At 42.1% G+C, this 20,959-nt stretch overlaps 2 protein-coding genes across 2 annotated transcripts; both read right to left on the reverse strand.

Moving 5' to 3' along the window:
- Positions 1–677: 677 nt before the first annotated feature.
- txlnba (taxilin beta a) lies at positions 678–15,173 on the reverse strand. The gene is made up of 11 exons (XM_033649066.2): positions 15,034–15,173; positions 10,194–10,410; positions 10,033–10,105; positions 7,686–7,771; positions 7,389–7,559; positions 7,002–7,196; positions 6,412–6,531; positions 5,027–5,101; positions 2,911–3,003; positions 2,338–2,433; positions 678–2,120 (listed from the first exon to the last, which is right to left on the reverse strand). Exons 2-11 carry the CDS (start codon positions 10,398–10,400, stop codon positions 1,158–1,160), a joined length of 2,079 nt encoding a protein of 692 aa, XP_033504957.1. The 5' UTR covers positions 10,401–10,410; positions 15,034–15,173; the 3' UTR covers positions 678–1,157.
- A 1,783-nt stretch (positions 15,174–16,956) lies between these two features.
- On the reverse strand, positions 16,957–20,201 carry cited2 (Cbp/p300-interacting transactivator, with Glu/Asp-rich carboxy-terminal domain, 2). The gene is made up of 2 exons (XM_078173702.1): positions 19,949–20,201; positions 16,957–19,580 (listed from the first exon to the last, which is right to left on the reverse strand). Exon 2 carries the CDS (start codon positions 19,566–19,568, stop codon positions 18,966–18,968), a length of 603 nt encoding a protein of 200 aa, XP_078029828.1. The 5' UTR covers positions 19,569–19,580; positions 19,949–20,201; the 3' UTR covers positions 16,957–18,965.
- Between the last annotated feature and the right edge of the window lie 758 nt (positions 20,202–20,959).

The raw sequence follows: 20,959 nt of genomic DNA on the forward strand, positions 1-20,959 counted from the left end.
CTGGAACCAGGCTACAGTCCTGCAGGTTGCCACCTGGTTGAAACAGGAAAGAATGTGGGCAAACCTTACAGCTGACATTTTGTTTTGGATCATCTGATCATCATGAGGGTAAAAGCGTGAAATATTAAAAAAAAAAACCCTGGATGTTACTTTGAGCTCTGAGGTAAATAAGTTAGTAAGTAAACCTTGAGTAAATAATTTTCATAAAAGTTCTCTGTCTGACTTTGTGACTTCTAACTTTAGAAAAAAAGTGAAGTGTATAATTTTGTTCTAAAGAACTAAGATTTATATTTTAAATAAAATAAATCCAAATAATCTGAAATGAAATAAACAGGATGACCTTCTGAGCAGTTCCAATGCCAAGATTCTTTTAAATACTACCTTAACCGAATCCTTCCTTCAGAGAATGTTCAAGGATGAATGTGTGTATCCTCAGCAGGCATGGATTACCCACAATTCTTTGTGCACAATTTGCCTCACACCTGTGACTCACACCTGGGCACTCGCTACCCTATTCCATGTGTGTTCAAAGCAAACCAGAAAGGAATCTTGTCTGTCTTCTGTGTGAACATAAAAGAAATGTGGCTGGACAAGTGACATGTAATCTTGGGTAATATCATGATGTGAAATTTCAGACAACTAATTTAACAACAAGAAATAAAAACAAGACAAAAAAATTTATCAGTGGTCAAATGGTCAAAAAATAACTTTATTAGAGTTGTTGTGATTTCTAGGTTAAAAGAGACACTGATACCAAACAATGTTTTCTTTTTGGCATTTTGCCTTCCATAAGGCAAAAGCTTTCACTTTTTATGGCACTTAAGTTAACACAAAATTTTTCTGAGAGAAAGATCATGTTTGATATCTCAGTCATTTAGACTTTGTTATACTTCAGTGAGGCCTTTCATTCCTTCGACCAACTAAATGTTACTTTTATGTTACATTTAGACATTCAGACTGTAAAATACAGTCGGCTTTTTGTCCGTCCTCATCTGGTGACATTGATTCTTGAGAAAAGTGACACTGACAACTCTTCAGGTGCACCAGTTGGGACAAACTTATGGTTTTACAAAAGGCACAGTATGATTTCAGTTACACAAACACACAAATAACAGCACACACACACACACACACACACCTTCAGCGCATCCTAAACTTTAGCTTGCGTTCTTGGCGTTCCTCTTCTTCTTTTTCTTTGGTGTTTGCTTTTTGGAGGACTCTGCATTGGAGGAAGCAGTGGTTTTAGGTGTGTTTTGTGAAGGTGGAGCTGACTTGGTTGGTGCTTCTTGTTGTACTTCCACTGGTGCAGCCTGGGCCTTCTCGACTTCCACTGGGATCGCTGGTTTGACCTCACCAGTCTCGACTAAAATTTCAGCCTTTGCTGTGTCTGGTTTCAGGTCTGTTGCTGGATGAATCTGGACTTCCTCAGGCTCAGATGTCTGCGCCAGTTCAGCAGGTTGCTGCTGGATCTCCTCATCTGGTTTAACTGGTTGCACCTCTTTGTCCTCGACCTGGGTTTGAACTTTTACCGCTTCTGGTTTTGTGTCTGTTGGTATCATTTCAGATGTGTCCTCCACAGGTGTGGACATGGCTGGCTGTGGAACCTCCTCAACTTTATCAGGCTGTGGGAGAACTGATTCTGCTGCCTCACATTTGACATCTACCACCTGCTCAGGGACTGAAACCACCTCCTTTTTGTCCTGAGTTTTGGTTTTAAAGTGGTCAAATGCAGAAGACACCAAGTCTTCTTCAGGGTCTGAATCAGCTTTGTCTTCTTCGTCATTGTCCCCGGGTGTGTCCCAAAGAGAGGCAGCGAACTCCTGCAGCTTGGCCTGCTCCTCCTTCAGACGGGACATGTTCTCTGTTAAGACTGGGTCCTCCTTCTGGAGCTCCTGGAGCTCTTGGAGGTCCCCAGGGGTCAGCAGGGTGGGTTTATCAGCATCCTCAGAGTTGGTGTCATCAGTGCTGAGGACCTTGGTTGAGATGTCGGAGTTGGCCTTACGGACTTCCTTGATCTTCTCATAAAGGACGACCCTCTCATCCTGTAGAGCGCGACACAACTTCTCTAGCTTCTGAATCTTCAGGACAAACACATCGTACTCTTTACTTTTCTCCCTTCTCTGGAACAAAAGGAAGGATGGAGAAAATAAGATGCAAAGAAAGTGAAGAATATAATGAAAATAAAACTGGAAAACTAAGTATGAGGGTTAAGGGCCCAGCAGCAAACAATCTGCAAGTTATCAGATTATGATCGTTCATTGGCATAGTGGGCTCGGTTCTCAACAAAACCTCTGAAGGGTCAGCAGAAGTTCAAGAATCACAACGTCATCAACATACCTCTTCAATCATGGTAGTCAGAGCCTTGTTACAGTTTTCGAACCTCGTCTTCCATAGATTTGACTCTTTGTCCATTTTCTTCATCTTTTCTGACATCTAAAAAGAAAAAGTTTAAAATCACAGGGCTGCACTGACGACATCTGGAAACAAAGTCACACAAATGAAAGCTGCAGGAACTAAAACAACCCAGCCACGAGAATAAAATGTTTGCATTGTACGTTTCTGCAAAACACAAATGCATGCATGATTCATTTGTCTCATATCAACATTTCCAAAGTGATGTAGTATATGAGCTGACTTTTTGAGCCCATATTTTTCCAAACCATAACCAAGTTTTTTTGTGCCTAAACCTAACCACAAGTTTCAGCATATATACTGCATGATAACATGCAAATGTGTTGTATTTGTGGTCTACAGAAGTGTACAATGCCAACATTTTTTTCTGGAATTTGGTTTGACTAGGAACATGGACACTAAAGACAAACGCCTCCTACTGGTTACCACTTAGATCACTATAAGCCATCTTAACAACCTCATTCACACCAACAAGGCTTCACAGTTGTAACCACATACATTATCCATCTCCTTCTTGAAGCGGACGTAGATTTCGTTGCTTTTGGCCAGTGTCGCCTGAAACTCGTCAAACTTCTGAGCGTAGAGGGTCAGCTGTGGACAGATGGAAAGACCAGACAGTCAGACTGAAGAACAGACAGAAATCAGCATTATGTTTAAATCAAGTTGGTTTGTGGCTAAACATCAACCCCTCACCTGTCTGGATTTCAGAAAACAATCCTACATATTATTTTCTCAACTTCTGTTTAACTTGAACTAACTATTCAGCTGAGTCACTATTTTATGGCAACAGGGAAACTTAAATTAGCTTGAAATGTTTTACTGTGTTTCCTAACTTGAGACCGACAGCTACCAAGACGCTGATCACTACAGATTCTTGTGACTCTTCTGTGGGCCTAAATCGACTCATTATGTTACTTTTGTGAAATTAAACGATGTAACACTCCTTTTATTTCATGTGTATTGAAAATGTGCTCATATTCAAAACCTCACTGTTTATCAGTTCACACCTGTCAAAGAGACAAAGACTTTATTCCTTAACAGCAGCTCAGTAAAGGCACATAATTGTGTGTTTAAAGAGCCAAAACATTTTGCTGTAAATCTTGGGAAACATGTTATTTTGGATAATGACTGTGCCTCTAAGTGACGAATTACACATTGCATCAGTCATTAGTTATGAGCTGTGCACACTGCTAGAGGCCATTAATCATTCATACTCGCATGATTTTGCTCTCAGCGTTATACATTAGGGAGTTTAGCCTCATATTCAGCAGCTGTCACAAAAATGAACTTAATATTTACACAGAGAAATAAAGGAAGTTGCTGCTCAATCAATAATTCAACATTTAGTCCTGATACAGGACAGAATTCATTCTGCTGACATGATGGTTAGTTTGAGCTGCAGCTTGAACATTTGTGGACTCATTCAGAACACCTTAGACCAGGTAACAGTCTTCATCAGACAGGGAAAGTACTTTAAGGCCCAGACACACCAAACTGACATCAAAGAACTTGTAGCGACAAAGGCTGACTGCTGCGTCACCTCCCATCGCCATCGAACAATTAATGCACTGTTTCTGCCAAAGACTTTGTCCAAAAACAATAACCTTCTCTAATATGACAAGTTTGTTTCAATTTCATGGCCTCTTGACTTTTGCAGTTTTTTTTTTACTTTCCTCGCTTCCTTTCGTCCTCTTGTGCACTAAACTGCACTGCCAATTAGAGTGATTTCTCTAACCGAAAGGCTCCGTCACTTATTCAACATGCGGAATCGGCTGACAGCTGACAAAGGCCAACTAGTGCCAACAGTACAGCCTACATTGCAAAAACTAGGGCAACAGATGTTCATCATCGGCCAAACATTGGCCAAAAGCCAACCATGAGCTTGGTGTGTCAGAGCACAAAATAAAATTTGTTGATTAAATTTTAAAAGTGTAAATCAAGTCACAGGTCCTTCAAAGTAAATTCAAATTTCTGAGTGCTGAAAATGCTGTTAATGTTTTTTAAATACAAATAAAACGTCCTCAGGTAGTCAAGTCTTATATCAGTCTAATCCAAGTCCCTGTTTTAGTGACTTGCTTCTAAATGAGTTCTGGGTATTTAATATAGGGGCTTTATCTGAAATTCAGAGCATATAGGTTGTCTGCACAGGGCTCTCAACATGGAGGTGGCGGCTAACAGCTTCTGGTGCTAACTCCATAAACAGCGATAAACAAGGGAAACAGCGTAGACAGAGCTAACCACAGGGGAACTGGAGGGTGGGTGCTACGCTTCTGGGATGATGCCATCCCAGTATCAGCAGTAACCGCCATATGAGCACAGTGCAAATCGGTGGCGATGAGCTAGCCTGTGGGATACAAACATGCACTAACATGCAGCCGTACTGACTTACCACAAAAAAACAACATGCTAACATTTGTAGAGGTAACTGTTGTGCAGATAACTGACAAAACATTAGCATGCTAATATATAGAGTTATAAAAGTATTTATAAAAATCTGTCTCCAGCCCCGTCTTTCTGTAGCTATGGTAACAATCATCTCATCCCGGCTGCTGCTACCAGGTGTGTGCTACCTGTCCTCACCGTCAGCATGTTAATCTTGTCAGTGAATAGTCACCTGTGCCTGCATCACAGTCCCCTGTTCTCTGAGTGTCTGAGTCTGCAGTTTCCACTCAGCAGCCTGAACCAGTAACTGGTTAGAAGAGAACAGACGGAGACACATTACAGACGTTTCTTTACCTTCTTCTTCATGGTCAGCTCCTGCTCCTTCATAGCGAAGCATTTCTTTGTTTTGTCAATAGCCTCCCTAAGCAACTACGGCGACAGAGACAATACACAGTCAATCTGGGTACCGCTACCACATTATGGATAGTTAATGTGTCAAAGAAAAGCTACTGACAAATGATATTTTTAAAAAGGGAAAAAGATGTGTTGACAATAATCATGTATGTTTGTGAACTTTAAAAGCATGGCTGTGATTCTTAAAGATTCACAATTAGGTCTAAGAAACAAAATAAAAACAAAAACAATTTAAGACAGAAAATATCAAATAGCATTAAATGACAGAAACAGCTGGAAAAGAACACAATGAAAACAATCTAATTCAATCAGATGATTATATGTTGGTATTGTACGTTTCTTCAAACTATAAATATGTTGCATTTGTGTGTTATTAGGGACTGTTCATTATTTATGAGGGGGAAGTGGGTGGAGCAAAAAGGGGGAGGCATGTCAAATAATTTCTGAAGCACGGGGAAGAGACTTCTTTTTTTATTTTGGCTTTGAGGGGGGGCAAACTAATTTAAATGGTTGTATTTTGTATTGATTTATTTAAAGAAAATTACACCATTTATCCCCGCCAGAATCTGTAAAAACAGAAAAGGGTAAGTTTTAAAAATTGAATAAATAATATATGGTAGAGGGAGGGTCATGCATTTTCCACCAGTCACTTAGGGAGAAAATATTCGTAGGTTCAGGGAGGGTAAAAAAAACAAACAAACAAAAAAAAAACAGCTACCCTGTCCTCTGATTAATAAAGAAGAGTCCCATATGTAATGAGTCATGTTTTAACAACACTGTGGTTAATGTCTAGGTATGTTTAAGCACAAAAATCACTTGGGTTTGGTGAGGAAAAGATCATGTTTGGGCTAAAAATACCCGTTTTTTTATGGTAAAATTTGCTGCTGGAAATGCCTTGCTAAAAACTAGTGTTGTTGTTTACTGGTCTCGACCAGTGGTCTGCAACTTGGCGGGTGTATTCACCATCCACTCCAGCTCCAGATGACAAAGTCAGCTTATATATTACGTCACTTTAGAAATTTTGATATGATACATATGAAATGTACAAATGCAACATGTCTGTGGTTTACAGAAATGTACAATGCCAACATTTTCCTCTGGCGACTGCATTGATTAGTCCCTTTCTATAAAATCATATTTGTGGTGTTTGTAATTCTGGGTAGGAATTAAAGGTTTCCAGAGCTGAAGAAAACATGCACTCACGTATTCCTTCTCCCTCTTGTGTTTCTCCTCGGCCTCGGTCAGCAGAGCGTTGGCCTGTTGCAGTTTGGCTTCGGCCAGTTTGTACTGCAGGTCGCGATGCTTGTTGATCTTCTCCAAACTCTGCAGAGAGATGAAGAGCACAGAAAAAATCTGAATCTGAAACAATTTCCTGCTTTATCCATTCATTTGCCCAGACGTTTCGCCATTAATTGATAAACTGTTTGGTCGGTAAAATAGTAGAAAAACTATACCTATGCTTATCCCAATTCTCTGAAGACAAAGTTAAAATATTTAAATGTCTTGTTTTGTCAACAAACAAAATATATTGAGTTTATCATTTTATAGATCAATCAACAGCATTTAATAAGCGACACAATCCGAGACAATTACACATAACTTTTTAGTTTTATGTTGACGGCTTATTAAAAAGTGCAAAATCATCAGAGCTGCTGATATAAAAGTCTTTAAGTCATTAATGAACAGCTCCTCTTCATCTAAATGTATAAATGGGTTCTCTGCAACTGTTTTCGAGAAGATTAGAGAGAGTATTAAAGAGTAAATACATTGACCTTTGACCCCTCCCCCCTCACCTCCTCCCTCATCTCGCACTGGGTCATGAGACTCTCCAGTTTGTCTGTCAGGTTGCTGTTTTCCAGGCACAGTTTGTCGTTTCGGTTGCTGTGCTGCTCGATCTGAGCCTGGATCTCTGTCAGCATCGTCTGGAAGTGGCTGGTGATCTCTGTCCTCTTCTCCTCATCCTCCCTGCAGCGCTGAAGGGTCTCCTCCTGGAGGGGGGAGGAGGACAGAGGGGGACAGAGAGGGAGGGAAGGATTGTAGGAGAAAAAGGTGTTCAGTAGTGGCTTTGACTTTACAGTAGGTCAAGATTCCAACAGCAGCTACCATCAGTCTCTTGGTCCCAGAATGCTAAAATAACTTGAGACTGCACTGAACACAGCAGCTCAGCTGCAGCTACACACCCTCAGAGCGTTGTAGTGTCCATGCAGCTCCCTGCACAGAGTCTCCAGTTTGCTGCGAGCTGTGATGCTGCTGCGGCTTTCCTCCTGCAGCTGCTGCCGCTCGTCCAGCAGGATGGACAACTTCTGCTGCAGCACACACATCTTCTTCTCGTCAGAGCGCCGCAGGGCTGCCTGCACACACACACACACACACACACACGCACACACGGAACAAAAGATGTCTGAAAGTGAGTGCACGGTTTTCCTGTGTGAGTTGTTTTAAACAGAAACCAGTTGGTTAAAGTCTCAGTATCTCACCAGTTCAGCGTATCTCCTGACCACATCTTCCAGTTTCTGCTCTGGAGACGAGAGCTTGTCCAGACTCTTCATGATGAGACAGACCTCTGCAGAGGGACAAAGACAAACAGGACAAGTAAAGCCGGATGTTTATTTCCTTATAGACTGAGAAATTAAATATCAGAAAAAAAAATCACCATTTCTGTCCCCTAAATTTGTTTTATCTCATGAGAGCTTATTCAAACTGCTGTATAAACTGTCAACAGAATCAATATCTGCTCGCCATCAAGAGGAAATATTTTGACGTAAGACACATTTATTTACTTGTCTATTCAAATTTTTCTTTTTTATCTTGTAATATACAAGACTTTAATGTTACTATATGTAATAATTGAGTATTTCAGTACATGTACTGTGAATGTTACTTTTTATGGCTCTGCATTATGTTTTTCGGGGTGGAACATCCATCTGTCCCATTCTCATGAATGCGATATCTCGGGAACTCCTTGAGGAAATTTCTTAAAATTTGGTACAAACGTTCACTTGGACTCTTGGACTCACTTTGGTGGTCAAAGGTTAAAGGTCACTGTTACCATATTTGTCTCATTCTTGTGAATGTAATCTCTCAAGAACACCTTACGGGAATTTCCTCAAATTTGGCACAAACTCTCACTTGGACTCTACAATAAACTGATTAGATGTTGGTGGTCAAAGGTCACTGTGACCTTGTGTTGATCTCAAACACAAATTTTCAAGAACACTTTGAAAGAAATTTTTCAAATTTGGCACAAACGTCCACTTGGAGTCATGAATGAACTGGTCAGAATTCTGTGGTCAAAGGTCATTGTGACCTCACCAAACATGCTTTTGGCCATAACTCCAGAATTTATTGGATAATTGAGACAAAATTTCACACAAATACCTAACAGGATAAAGTAATGAAGGTCAAAAGGTCAAAGGTCAGCTTGACTGTGACATCATCATGTTTTAACGTCATATCTCGAGGCGCAGCCCGGGGGAGGAAGGGGTCCGGTTTGGGGACCTCAGAATTGCATCCCTGCTTTTCGCAGATGAAGTGGTTCTGTTGGCTCCATCACACCGTGACCTCCAGCATGCACTGGAGCGTTCTGCAGTCGAGTGTGAAGCAGTTGGGATGAGAGTCAGCACCTCCAAGTCTGAGGCCGTGGTCCTCTGTCGGAAACCGGTGGTTTGCCCTCTCCAGGTTGGGGGAGAGTTACTGCCTCAAGTGAGGGAGTTCGAGTATCTTGGGGTCTTGTTCACGAGTGAGGGTAGAATGGAGCGTGAGATGGATCGGCGGGTCGGTGCGGCTTCTGCAGTGATGCGGGCGCTGTGCCGGTCCATCATGGTGAAGAGGGAGCTGAGCCAGAAAGCAAAGCTTTCAATTTACTGGTCCATCTACGTCCCAACCCTCACCTATGGTCATGAATTCTGGGTAGTGACTGGAAGAATGAGATTGTGGATACAAGTGGTGGAAATGAGTTTCCTCTGTGGGGTGGCTGGGCTCAGCCTTAGAGATAGGGGGAGGAGCTCGGACATCTGGAGGGAGCTCAGAGTAGAGCCGCTGCTCCTTCACTTCAAAAGGGGTCAGTTAAGGTGGTTTGGGCATCTGATCAGGATCCTCCTGGGCGCCTCCCGCTGGAGGTGTTCTGGGCACGTCCCACTGGTAGGAGGCCCCGGGGCAGACCCAGAACACACTGGAGGGATTACATATCTCATCTGGCCTGGGAACACCTTGGGGTCCCCCAGGAGGAGCTGGAAAGTGCTGCTGGGGAGAGGGATGTCTGGGGTGCTTTGCTTGGCCTGCTGCCCCCACGACCCGGCCCTGGATAAGCAGGTGAAAATGAATGGATGGATGGATGGATGGATGGATGGATGGATGGATGGATGGATGGATGGATGGATGAATGGAAGGATGGATGGATGGCTCTCAGGAACAGAAGACATTTGGTCAGATAGTGAATTGGTGACTCTAATCTTGAGACTGTGCTGACTGTATAGATCTTCTGTGTGTGAAGCATCCATGTTTTCACTGACATGGATGGAAACTGTACGTGCAACGTGACTTGTTCGCAGAGGCATACAACCCTGAGGTGGTAATTGTAGTTTTGAGATGTATTATAAGAAGAATCTTCCAGTAGCATTATGGGAAATGTAGGATCCAGTATTTTTGGAGTCGACCCATCAGAAGGAGTAAAAGTGAGGATATCTTGACATAATGACATAACTTTTTGGTCTCTTGCACATGTCGCTCAACCTTTTGAATATGTTTTATAAGAGTTTTGAGGGTGACTGACAAACAGCACCGTCCTGCTGACAGCATCACTCCTAAAACATCATGCTGCCTCACCTGTCTCTATAGCAACTGGGATGTCATCTTTTGGCTCCTTCTTCATCTTCTCCGTCAGTGCCTCCATCGTGCTCTGATACATTCGAAACAACACACTTTTTACACACACACATCACCAAAGGTTAGAACTGAATCTGCAGGTTGTTTTCATGTGTCTTTACCTGTTTGTCCAGGAGGCTGGCTGCAGAGCCATGGGTGCTGATGATGTCCTCCAGCTTTCTGCTGAACTCCTCCACGGGGTTGATGTAGTCGTCGGAGGAGGAGCCACAGGCTGCAGGTGCAGCTGCTGCCTCACCTTCAGTGTTCTTGGCGTCCATGTCAGGCTGGGGGGGCACCAACATCTCAGCTGCTTTCACTGACGTCTCCATCCTCAGTGTTCTGGGAATATTTACAGAGTCATTCCTCCATATGTGCTGTCTGAATGTATGTATATATATACATATATATATATATATATATATATATATATATATATATATATATATATATATATATATATAAAGAATTTAATAGACAAACTGGCACAATTTGCTTCTTCAGAAAGTCAAAAGAAAAAGACTCGAATATGATGTTGTTTTCTTTGTGTTATAACACTATGACACCTGCTACTAGACGAAGGCTTGCCTCTGAGATGTGCTCATCTGGATCTGGTTCCAGGCTGCTGGTTGGTTGTTTTCATGTATTTAGAGATGATTAAATCTTTTATGAACTTTTTCTTTTTTATATCAAAGAAACGTTCAGGTGGTCATTTAGATACACAGTGATTAAATCTAGAATTTTGATTTTACTAAATCTGAATCCTTGATTTCAGTTTTGCTTTTTGGTAGATTTCTAAATTTAACTTCTGCTGAAAACTATTTTGTATGTATTATATTGGTTAAAACAGATAGATACAGCACCATACGACACTTTCCAGGAGTCATCCAGTGACATGAAACATGTGGTCAACGTCTGTATTTAACCAGCAGACTAACTCTGTTATCTCATGTACAAAGTATCTGTCAGCTAAATCCACATGTCATATTAATCTTTTAATTCAGTCTCATAAAAGTGTGGGTTTGATGTGACAAATCTCAGCGGTCTGTCAGCGTGTCTGTCGTGTTATTAATGGAACGTGGGTTTAAATATTGGAAGATAATAAGCTTCTGAACTCCTGCGGCGCCTCTCGCCTCCCTACAGCTGCTCTGATTTTATGCACACAGCTTCTGTGGGTCAGTGGAAGCTCCGTCATGTTCAAACAGCAAATCTGATTCACCGGCTACTGTGATGTGAGTCCAGACAAGGTTTAATACTTAGTCCTCTTCTACTTAAAGGGACAGTTCACCCTAAAATCAAATACACACATTTTCCTCACACCTGTAGTGATATTCTCTGTCTTCTCTTCAATATAATGGAACTAGATGGCACTCAGCTTGTGGTGATCAAAGAACCAAAAAATACATTTGAAAACTCAGCAGCAATGTCTCTTTCCAGAAATCATGACCCTGTTACTCAATATAATCCACAGACCTTGTTGTGAAAAGTTTCATGTCGGAACTACTTTCTTTCTACTTATCCACACCCACCAACTGTATCACTGCGCAGAAGGAAGCGAACATCTACTGCTAGCTCACCTAGCACCACTGAGCTAGCTAACGTAACAGCTCTGCCGAGGAGTACACGATCAGTGTTTACATGTCACACTGTCATGAGCACGAGCCTCTCGTCTATGAGTAGATGCATGCTTCCTTCTGCGTGGTGATACGATTGATAGGTGTAGTTTGGTAGAAAGAAAATAGTACCTACAGGACACTGCTCACCTCTTCACTCAAGATTATCCACAGACCTTGTTGTGAGCAGCTTCATGTAGAAACTTATACCTTTCGAACAAAGTACAACTGCCAACCGTATCACCGTGCAAAAGGAAGTGTGCATCTACTCGTGGACGAGAGGCTCATGCTCATGACAGCGCTAGACACTCCTGACTAACAGGAAGCAGAGGGTTTCTGCAAATGGCTGTGTATCACACTCTTGTGTCCTATCCACAGGTTCACCTCAAGAATGTGTCCTTTCCCCTTTACTCTTCATCCTGTACACAGATGAATGCAGGAGTGCCAAGGCAGGCAGCTACTTAATTAAATTTTCAGATGACACTGCACTGCTGTCCCTTCTTCAGGGACCTGAATCAGGCCATGAGGAGGCTCTTGAGGACTTTGTAAAATAATAAAAACAGCCTGTACAGCATCATTAAAACGTGTTCTAAAATCACAGGAGTGAAACTCAGGGATCTGGCCAGCTTTTGTGACCAACAAATGCTCACAAAAGCCATTGCATTTTGGTAAGGGCTAACCCTCGTCGGTATGTCTTGCTTGCCTTAATAATGCACTTTATTGACATTTTATGGGCCGATATTTATTATATTTATTGATTCCTGATTCCACTGTATTCCTAGCATCTTTGTATTTTATTCTACATGTTTATTGTATGTGTTGTGTTCACATGTTGTTGTTGCACTGCTGAGTCTGAGACATAAACATTAATGGGATCCTCCTGTACTGAGCTGTAACGTTAGCTAGCTAGCTCTGTCTGTATCATGATGTAGTTGGCCGGAGTAGTTCAGCAGAAAGAAAATAGTTTAAACTGCTCACAACAAGGACTATATATTATCTTGAGTAATCGGATTGTGATTCCTAGAAAAGAGACATTGATGTTGAGTTTATCAAATGTATTTTTTTTTTTTTTTGGCACTTTGAGCACCACAAGCCGAGGGCCATCTAGTTCCATTATATTGGAGAGAAAGCAGACATCTCTACGGCTGATATCTCCAATACTTGGTTGAACCAGTTGTCAGTGAGATGATCCACAGACTTTGTTGTGAGCAGTTTCATGTAGGAACTATTTTCTCTCTACTAAACTACACCCACCAACGAAATTACCGCGCAGAAGGAAGCGTGCATCTACTCATGGACGAGAGGCTTGTGCTTATGACATTTTTTGGTACTTTGAGCACCAAAGTCAAGTTTCATTATATCTATATCTAAACTATATCTTGTTCTCTTTAAAGCCAGACTCCATTGAGAAAAACTGTTGTGTGACTTTGGTGTTTTAAATCCGGGTTAAAAACATTTACATGTATGTTCTGCATCGCCTTTGATTGAACTTTAGAAATGACCAGATTTCAATGAAGTTTGCCGTCGATATTTCTGATTCTGGCGACTCCCCCTGGAGCTCTTGTTTAGCTCCACCTTGTGGACAGTGTCAGCTCATACACTACACATGTCAAAATCTGATGGAGAGATGCTCAGCTAGTACATTTCCAAATTGAATTAATGCCACAAAGGAGATAAAACCTTTAAATTTTTAGTATTCTTTCCTCAGCACGAGGCCACGGAGAAACTTTCTGTTTTTCGTCCTTCTATTGTAAATATGTGACTTTTTTTTAATGTGGAACACAAGCTAGTAACTGAAGCTGCGAGGGATTTCTAATGAGGCTTTAGACATTTAATCATGTTTTACTTGTCTGTAAGTGTGTGTGTGTGTGTGTGTGTGTGTGTGTGTGTGTGTGTCCGATGGCTGTTTATCCTCACAGCTCTGTCACAACATGACGGCTGCCACGGTTATTGTATCTGCTAAGTTAAAATTAGCCGTCTGAGCCAGGCAGCCCCCAACTCTGTCACACACACACACTCATGAACACACACACACCAGACCACACCTGTTATAGTCTCTTCTATTCTGAGAGCACCCAAATATGGTCAAACTGACACACACACACACACAAACAGTAGACACACTGTATGAAACATTGAAATTTGTTACTTTATGTAACTACAATCTATTGACCTGTTTGATGCCATACAATATTCGCCCCCCAAAATCCTGTTGTGATGACCCCCCCAAAAAACTAAATCAGGCTCCACCCGTTAAGTTACGCAACCAATCACAGTCCCTCCCCTAAATTTCAATGTGTCAGTGACATCAAAATAAACAGCTCGGACTAATATTTTCATCTAGTAAACCCTAACCAACAGGAGGTGGACAAAATAATAGAAACACCACATTAAAAGAAACATAGCTTTGAATGATTTAAACAGCACAGACTGCTGACATTAAACTAAAAGATGATTTAATGTAGAGGGATCGATGTGTTTAGAAATGTTTTTATGTTGTTGTTTTCAGATCAAACTTTGTGTCTGGAAAAAAAAAAGAAACTATAAAACCTTGTTTTCTTGTCGCATTTGTTTCGTTGAGCCAACTGTTGTTAATATTTGAGTTTATCCAACTATTGTTGAGAGGAAACCAGAGATTTCCGGAGAAAAGAAATTAAATAAATATAATAAATAGGCCTACATTTAGAAGTAAGTGGAATCAAGAGAAACAAACGCTGTTACTGTTTTTAAAGCCTGGAGGTAGTTTTTATAGCAAAATGATGCTGTCGTCACAAAAGAGGCCAAAAAGTCACAAAATTAGTCTTAAGCTCAAAAAACAGCAACAATAACAACACATTTGACCAAATATCTGAAAACAGCTAAAACATCTTTATGACACAGTTTAGGTTTCGTTTTATACACTTTAATCAGATTCACAAAACTGTAGTCTTTAAATGTAAATAACATGATTCCACTAATATGACATTAATATAGTCTGACTGAAAGTTTTGAGACACTGACCGTGACAGTGACAAAGCAACTTATTGTGCCATGGCAGCCATTATGGAAGCACTTCATGTGTTTGTCTTGTGTTAGCACGTTAAAGTAGGCTACTGTAATATTATATAGTAAACCAGACCAGTAGAGTATACATGAGCATACAGGTATCTCTAAACCAACCAGCAGATCATTTTAATGCCTATTAGGAATTAAAAAACCTTTTTCCCCCAAAAATCTCCTCAAAGAAGAAGCACAAATGTTGAGTTTTAGCTACAACACAACACTCATGATGTAAGACATGAATGCAGACATCGACAGACACTTTACCGAAACAAGACATTTGTAAAGAGGTAGAGAGCAAAAAGAGTCTTACCAGGATCAGTGAAGTGAAGGAGAGGAGGTAGAGAAAGACAGAGAGAGGCAGAGGAAGGAGAGAGGAGGAGGAGGAGAAGGGAGGAGGAGGGTCCTGCTGCTGACGGACCCAACAACAGCTGACCCCCAAAATAACCTGAGAGGCTCAGCTCACACTCCAAGGCCACATGAGTGTGTTTGTGCTTATACAAAAGTGTGTCCCTGACAGGGGACGGGCTGTACAGGAAGGCATCCTGACTCACACTACACACACACACACACACACACACACACACACACACACACACACACACACACAGTATATATATGTAAAGTTATAGATAAGGTTCCACACTGTAGCTGTTGTCTTCTGGCTTTTTATGTGTTTTTAAAACGATTTCTTGCCACTTACAGTATCTGTTGTATTTGTTACTACTGAATTGTTTTTATTATCATAGTTTAATCATTTCTAGTTTAGTTTATGTGACACAGAGAAGTCAAACATTTCTACAAAATGTTGAGGAGAACACAATAAAGTGTGCTATCAAGCATAGACATATATAGATTTTTATATTCTTATTTTATTTGATCTAATTTGTATTTTTGTAATATTTTAGCCTTGGTTTTTAGCACTCTGTCACTTATTTTGCTTTGGACTGTTGAGCTGCTCTTGACTGTTGTGCTATCATAGCACAGAATCCGCTCTGTGAAAAAAATCCACAACGACCTGCTACTCTCCATTGACTCTGGTAACTGTGCCATCCTCATCTTCCTCGACCTCAGTGCTGCATTCAATACAGTTGACCATGACATATTAATAGACCGTCTCCACCATGGCGCTGGAATTAATGGCACTGCTTTGAACTGGTTCACATCCTACCTCAACAATAGAACCTTCTCCGTAAACATAGGCACACTCTCCTCTCCCCCAGCTACTCTCTCCTGCGGCGTCCCGCAAGGTTCAGTCCTAGGTCCCATTCTTTTCTCCATCTACATGCTTCCCCTTGGTCAAATCATTCAAAAATATTTTGTGGAAAGGGTTTGATAAAGTTTGATAAACAGGTTAACTCAGTAGTCAAAGCCAGTTTTTTCCAACTTCGCACCATCGCAAAAATCAAACCATTCCTCAGTTTCACAGACCTAGAAAAAGTCAGCCATGCTATTGCAACTCTCTTTACACTGGAACTGATCAGTCATCTCTCCCCCGTTTACAAGTAGTACAAAACGCTGCAGCCAGACTTTTGACAGGTACCTGAAAGAGAGACCACATCACCCCTGTCCTAGCCTCTCCTCTGGCTGCCAGTGCAGTACCGTATTGATTTTAAACTTCTTTTATTCACATACAAAGCCCTGAATGGAGTGGCCCCTTCCTACATGACAGAACTTTCAACCCCATACTCCACCTCCAGACCCCTCAGGTCGGCTGACCTGGGGCTTTTAACTGTTCCACACACTTATTTTAAACTCAGGGGTGACCGTGCCTTTGCAACACAGCATTCCCCCCTCTGTCAGACTTGCCCCCTCCATCGACTCTTTTAAATCAAGGCTAAAAATGTTCCTTTTTACTAAAGCTTTTGAGTCCTTCTGATGTTGCCCATGTGTTTATTTGTGCCTTAATCTATGTTGGTTGCTGTTTTTGTTCTGTTTCTTATTTTACTTCACTTGTATCTCTTTTATTCATTGTTAACTGTACAGCACTTTGGTCAACTTGGGTTGTTTTTAAATTTGTGCTTTATGAATAAATTTGACTTGACTTGATTTGACTATAATGTGTAAACTTTTCCTGTGTGGGATTAATAACATTTATCCTGTCTTATCTTATCTTATCTTATCTTATCTTCACACTGCTGCTATATCATATCCAGACAATATGCATGTATGTATCGTCACTCCAAAACAAAATACAAAACAAAAATAAATTAAATAAATAAACAAGACTCAGTGCTCAGTTCTCTAAAAAGCTGTTTTATTCATTATTGCAAATTGAACACAACATTCTCAGTAAAGTGACTTTTTTTTCACCAACTCTGTACAAAGTCATCTCTGAAGCAATGCTTAAGGTAAGAAACATCTCAAAGCGTTAAAGAGACAAAGTATCCAGACTCTTATCATCTCACAGTATCATGACTACAGATGTAAAGTATCACTGGCTGAACCTGTTGCAGAAATTGAACTTGTGATTTTTGCAGCTTTATGAGCTCCAAAATACATATTTACATGTCTGAATCCTGCTGAAACTAAAACTGCAGGTTTTATTATTAATCTACAGGTTAAAGTCTGTGGCCACCAGAATAGTTTAAAATGGTTTGGATACGTTTGGCAACAACAGTACGCATGCGCAAATCCTTGGCAATCAGAGAGGATGGCACAAAAGTGATGCTGGGTGGGGCTGGTTATCTGTTGACCGGCTGCAATCTGATTGGCTGTTTGCCAAAGTGCTGTTGTCTTATTGGCCAAAGAAGAAAATAACTTTCGTTAACAAAAAAGATGGATTATTTTCCACAGACGGAAAGAAACAGTTTGGTGCACACCAGCCGCAGGATGTTGTTATAAACCAAACCTCACGTAAAATAACCAGATTTAAGGTGAAGTGGTTCACCTGGGGAAAATGGCTCACTGATGGCCTGTCAGACAAGACGCTGTTTTTGCTTCTGTGTGTTGTGACTCGAAGGGACGGTAGCTGTTTATAATCTGGCATTTTTCTGAGAGGATCACCGGACAGGAGAGCAGAACGACAGCGTGGTGAAACTCAACAAACAGAGCTACCCAAACTGAGAGCGCATACAAACAGGAAACATGAAAACAGGTATGTGGCGGGTGTGGGAGTGTCACCTGTGTGTTAAACTGTGTGAGTAAAGTTAAAAGTAAGGGACCGTTCATTACTTATGAGGGGGTGTTGCAAAGAGTGGGGGCTAATGCTTTTTTATTGTGGCATAGGGAGGGGCATACAAATTTAAGTGGTTGTATTTTTTATTTATTTTACCACTGTTTTTTTTTTAAGTAAACATGCCTTACAAATGTGCGGGTTTGAAAGACATGCTTTCTTAAAAAAATACCAAAATAACACCACAGTCTGAAACTGTAAACACAGATATAATCATTGGATTTTCAAATTTTTGACGGTCCTTGGTCCTCCACATCATGTGCAACGAATGCTTCCATCATAACAACCCGCTCTCACTTCTATGTCGCTGAATAGCAGCACTTATTCAATGACTTCTGGTGTCAGACACCAATGAAAAAGCCATCCTTTCACATCAGCATGATATGTATCCGGTCACCATTTTTATTTAAGCGCACCTGGCGGCATCAAGGGGAAATGTGGCAGGACAGCAACATAAGTTAAAGGGGGCAGAAGTCCGAGTTTGGCCCGTAGGAGGGGAGGTGGATGGGTCTAACAACCACCAACTTTCATCCAGGAAGCCGGTTCACTTCCCCTAAGATTGTAAAGCCAAACCCGGTTCTTTTTCCTAAACGAAACAACGTGCATGTGTTGGTGAAGAAACAAAAAATTGTCATTTGTGGTGTTGTGCTGACGTAGTGCTTTTATCTTGAAAGAGACTGTATGCAAACTGTACATTTCCTGTGAAAACAGAAGTGTATTTTGAAAACAGACAATGCATGTAACAGGCTGAAGTTGACACAGTGTCCCAGAACGTCAACAACCAACACACCCAGGGTACCTTGGACGTCATATGTGGACGTGGAAAGTCCATGACCAAACGTGGACATGTGACGAGGTCACAGTGAGGATGTGTTGGTCAAAAGAAAAAAGCCTATCTTAAAACAGCCTCGTGATATTTCATCAAGTCACAGCCCAGCCTCCACCCCTCCCTTTGATGAATAAAGAACAGTCCCTAAATGAATAGTGAATGCTTTGAAAATAAAGTAAACCAGTAACCCTCCAGGCTGCACTCCGCTTCAGCCACAGGTTTCCACTCAGCCTCCTCTTCCTCAGCTCACTCTGCTCTGCTGTTTGCACACAAAGTCCGCCACCAGCTCGAACTCGTTGTGTCCGAGCCACAGCTCCGGGAGCTCCTTCACACGGTCCAAACCGAACTCCACCACCAGCCCCATCAGAACCTCCTCGTCCACCTGATCAGAGTCTATACCGGGGACCTGTTCCAGGAGTCCCGCAGGAGTCCACCCGGGCGCACCAAGGTGCGCTGCGTCTCTGCCGTAGTTAACAGCTTGTGGCTCGTGCATGTAGTTGTGATGATGGGATGCGTGTTGCCCGTGGTTACAGTACTGCGTGTTCAGTTGCTGCAGGTGCCTGCTGGCCGACAGCTGTCCCGGTGATGTCACCGGATAGATGCGCACTCCGTGACGCGCCGCGTTACTGTCAACATGCCCGATGTTCACATGCGCGCTCCCGACTGAATGCGCATCATCGGTCACTCCGAGCCCCATCGTGAGTCCGTCATACTGGAGCTGCAGCGGCTGCTGGAGGTGAAACGAGGTCGAGAACTGTCTCATCCCCAGCTTTCTGCGCGCTGGGTCGCAGCAGGCGGCGAGTTCACCTGCGCGGTTCATCACGGCCATGACGGACTCCATCATGTGTCCGAGGGTCTGTGAGAGCAGGGCGAGACACACCAGTACACGAGTGAACACAGAGATGCCTGACCTGAGAATATGCGTCACAGCACAAATCACCAACCCTCCTCTTCATACCTCTTAATTCTGCAAAAATAAACTACAATAAACGTCAAGTGCCTCAGAATGCGTTTATACTATAGACGCACCATCTGAAATAAAATGACTACAGTCACGTGGATTTGTAAACACGATTCAAATTTGTCTCATCCGACACGGAACACACACTCCACACTTTAAAAAGACAGTGCGAAACTGTTGCAGTCTATGCGCACAAAAAGCATGGACATATGTTTTTCCAATATCAAAAGCATTTCTTTTTCCTCTCAGAATCTGACACTCACCGTCCAGACACAAAGTTGTCTACATGTCCTCCGATAGTCGCGTTACGTCAGATGATCAGCTGGAGGAGCGTCGCGCTGTAAACAACCTGCATGTCTTTTCCCTTATTTGCGCTTTTACGCATCAAACCCGCTCCTCAGCTCGTTGCGCACCGGGCGGCTCTCACTACAGTCCTGTATCAGGTCGCTGTTGTGAAACTCGACGTGACTGACCCTCCTCCAGCTGCCTCGAGGCATTTGTTGGATATTACGCATGCGTTTACGCATTTTTTTTTCAATCCCCCAAAAAACTCAAGCTCCTTCAGATGCTCTGATGTCTGGAGAGGATGGATCCAAACATGACACAGTACAGAGGGCAGTGCGGAGGAGAGGGACAGGGTTGGTGTGCGATATGTGACCATCTCTATCACAGCAGGACCACCTGGATCAACACAGTTATTAACATGATATAAAGACAGCAGCAGATTTGTACAGCATGTGGGGGTGTAGCACCAAAGTCTGCCCCTATGCAGTCTCTGGTGGCCCCCTGCCATTCCCCTTTTCCTGTGGCTGTCTCACACACCTTTGATTTTATTTTTAAGTCAATTTGCTATTGTTCCCTTTCCTCTCAGTGATGCAGCAGCATAATCAGTCACTCACTCGGCTTCAGCTGCGTTTAGAGACAAATCATGGGCGTATAAACTGGATACAGCATTAAACATTAAACCTTTAATTCCTATGGAAGTTGCTCGGTGGTGCATGAAGACAAAAATGGTTCAGCTGTCATGTATAAAAATAACTGGATGTTCTGGAGATTATCGGCACTACTTGTGCACTGTGTGGCCCACAGAGCATGCACACCAGAGACCCACAGTGGCCAAGTGCAGCCAAGCAGCTGACTTCCCCCACTGAACACTTAACTTCTGGTTTAGCACTCTGCTAACTTGGATGGGGATAAAATGATTTAATCGTGCAGCTCCTCTGGTCTTACCAAATATTGTAACAGCTGATGGTGAAAGAGTCATTTCACAGTGG

This window comes from Epinephelus lanceolatus, chromosome 13 (assembly GCF_041903045.1).
Source record: "Epinephelus lanceolatus isolate andai-2023 chromosome 13, ASM4190304v1, whole genome shotgun sequence".
NCBI classification, from domain to species: Eukaryota; Metazoa; Chordata; class Actinopteri; order Perciformes; family Serranidae; genus Epinephelus; species Epinephelus lanceolatus.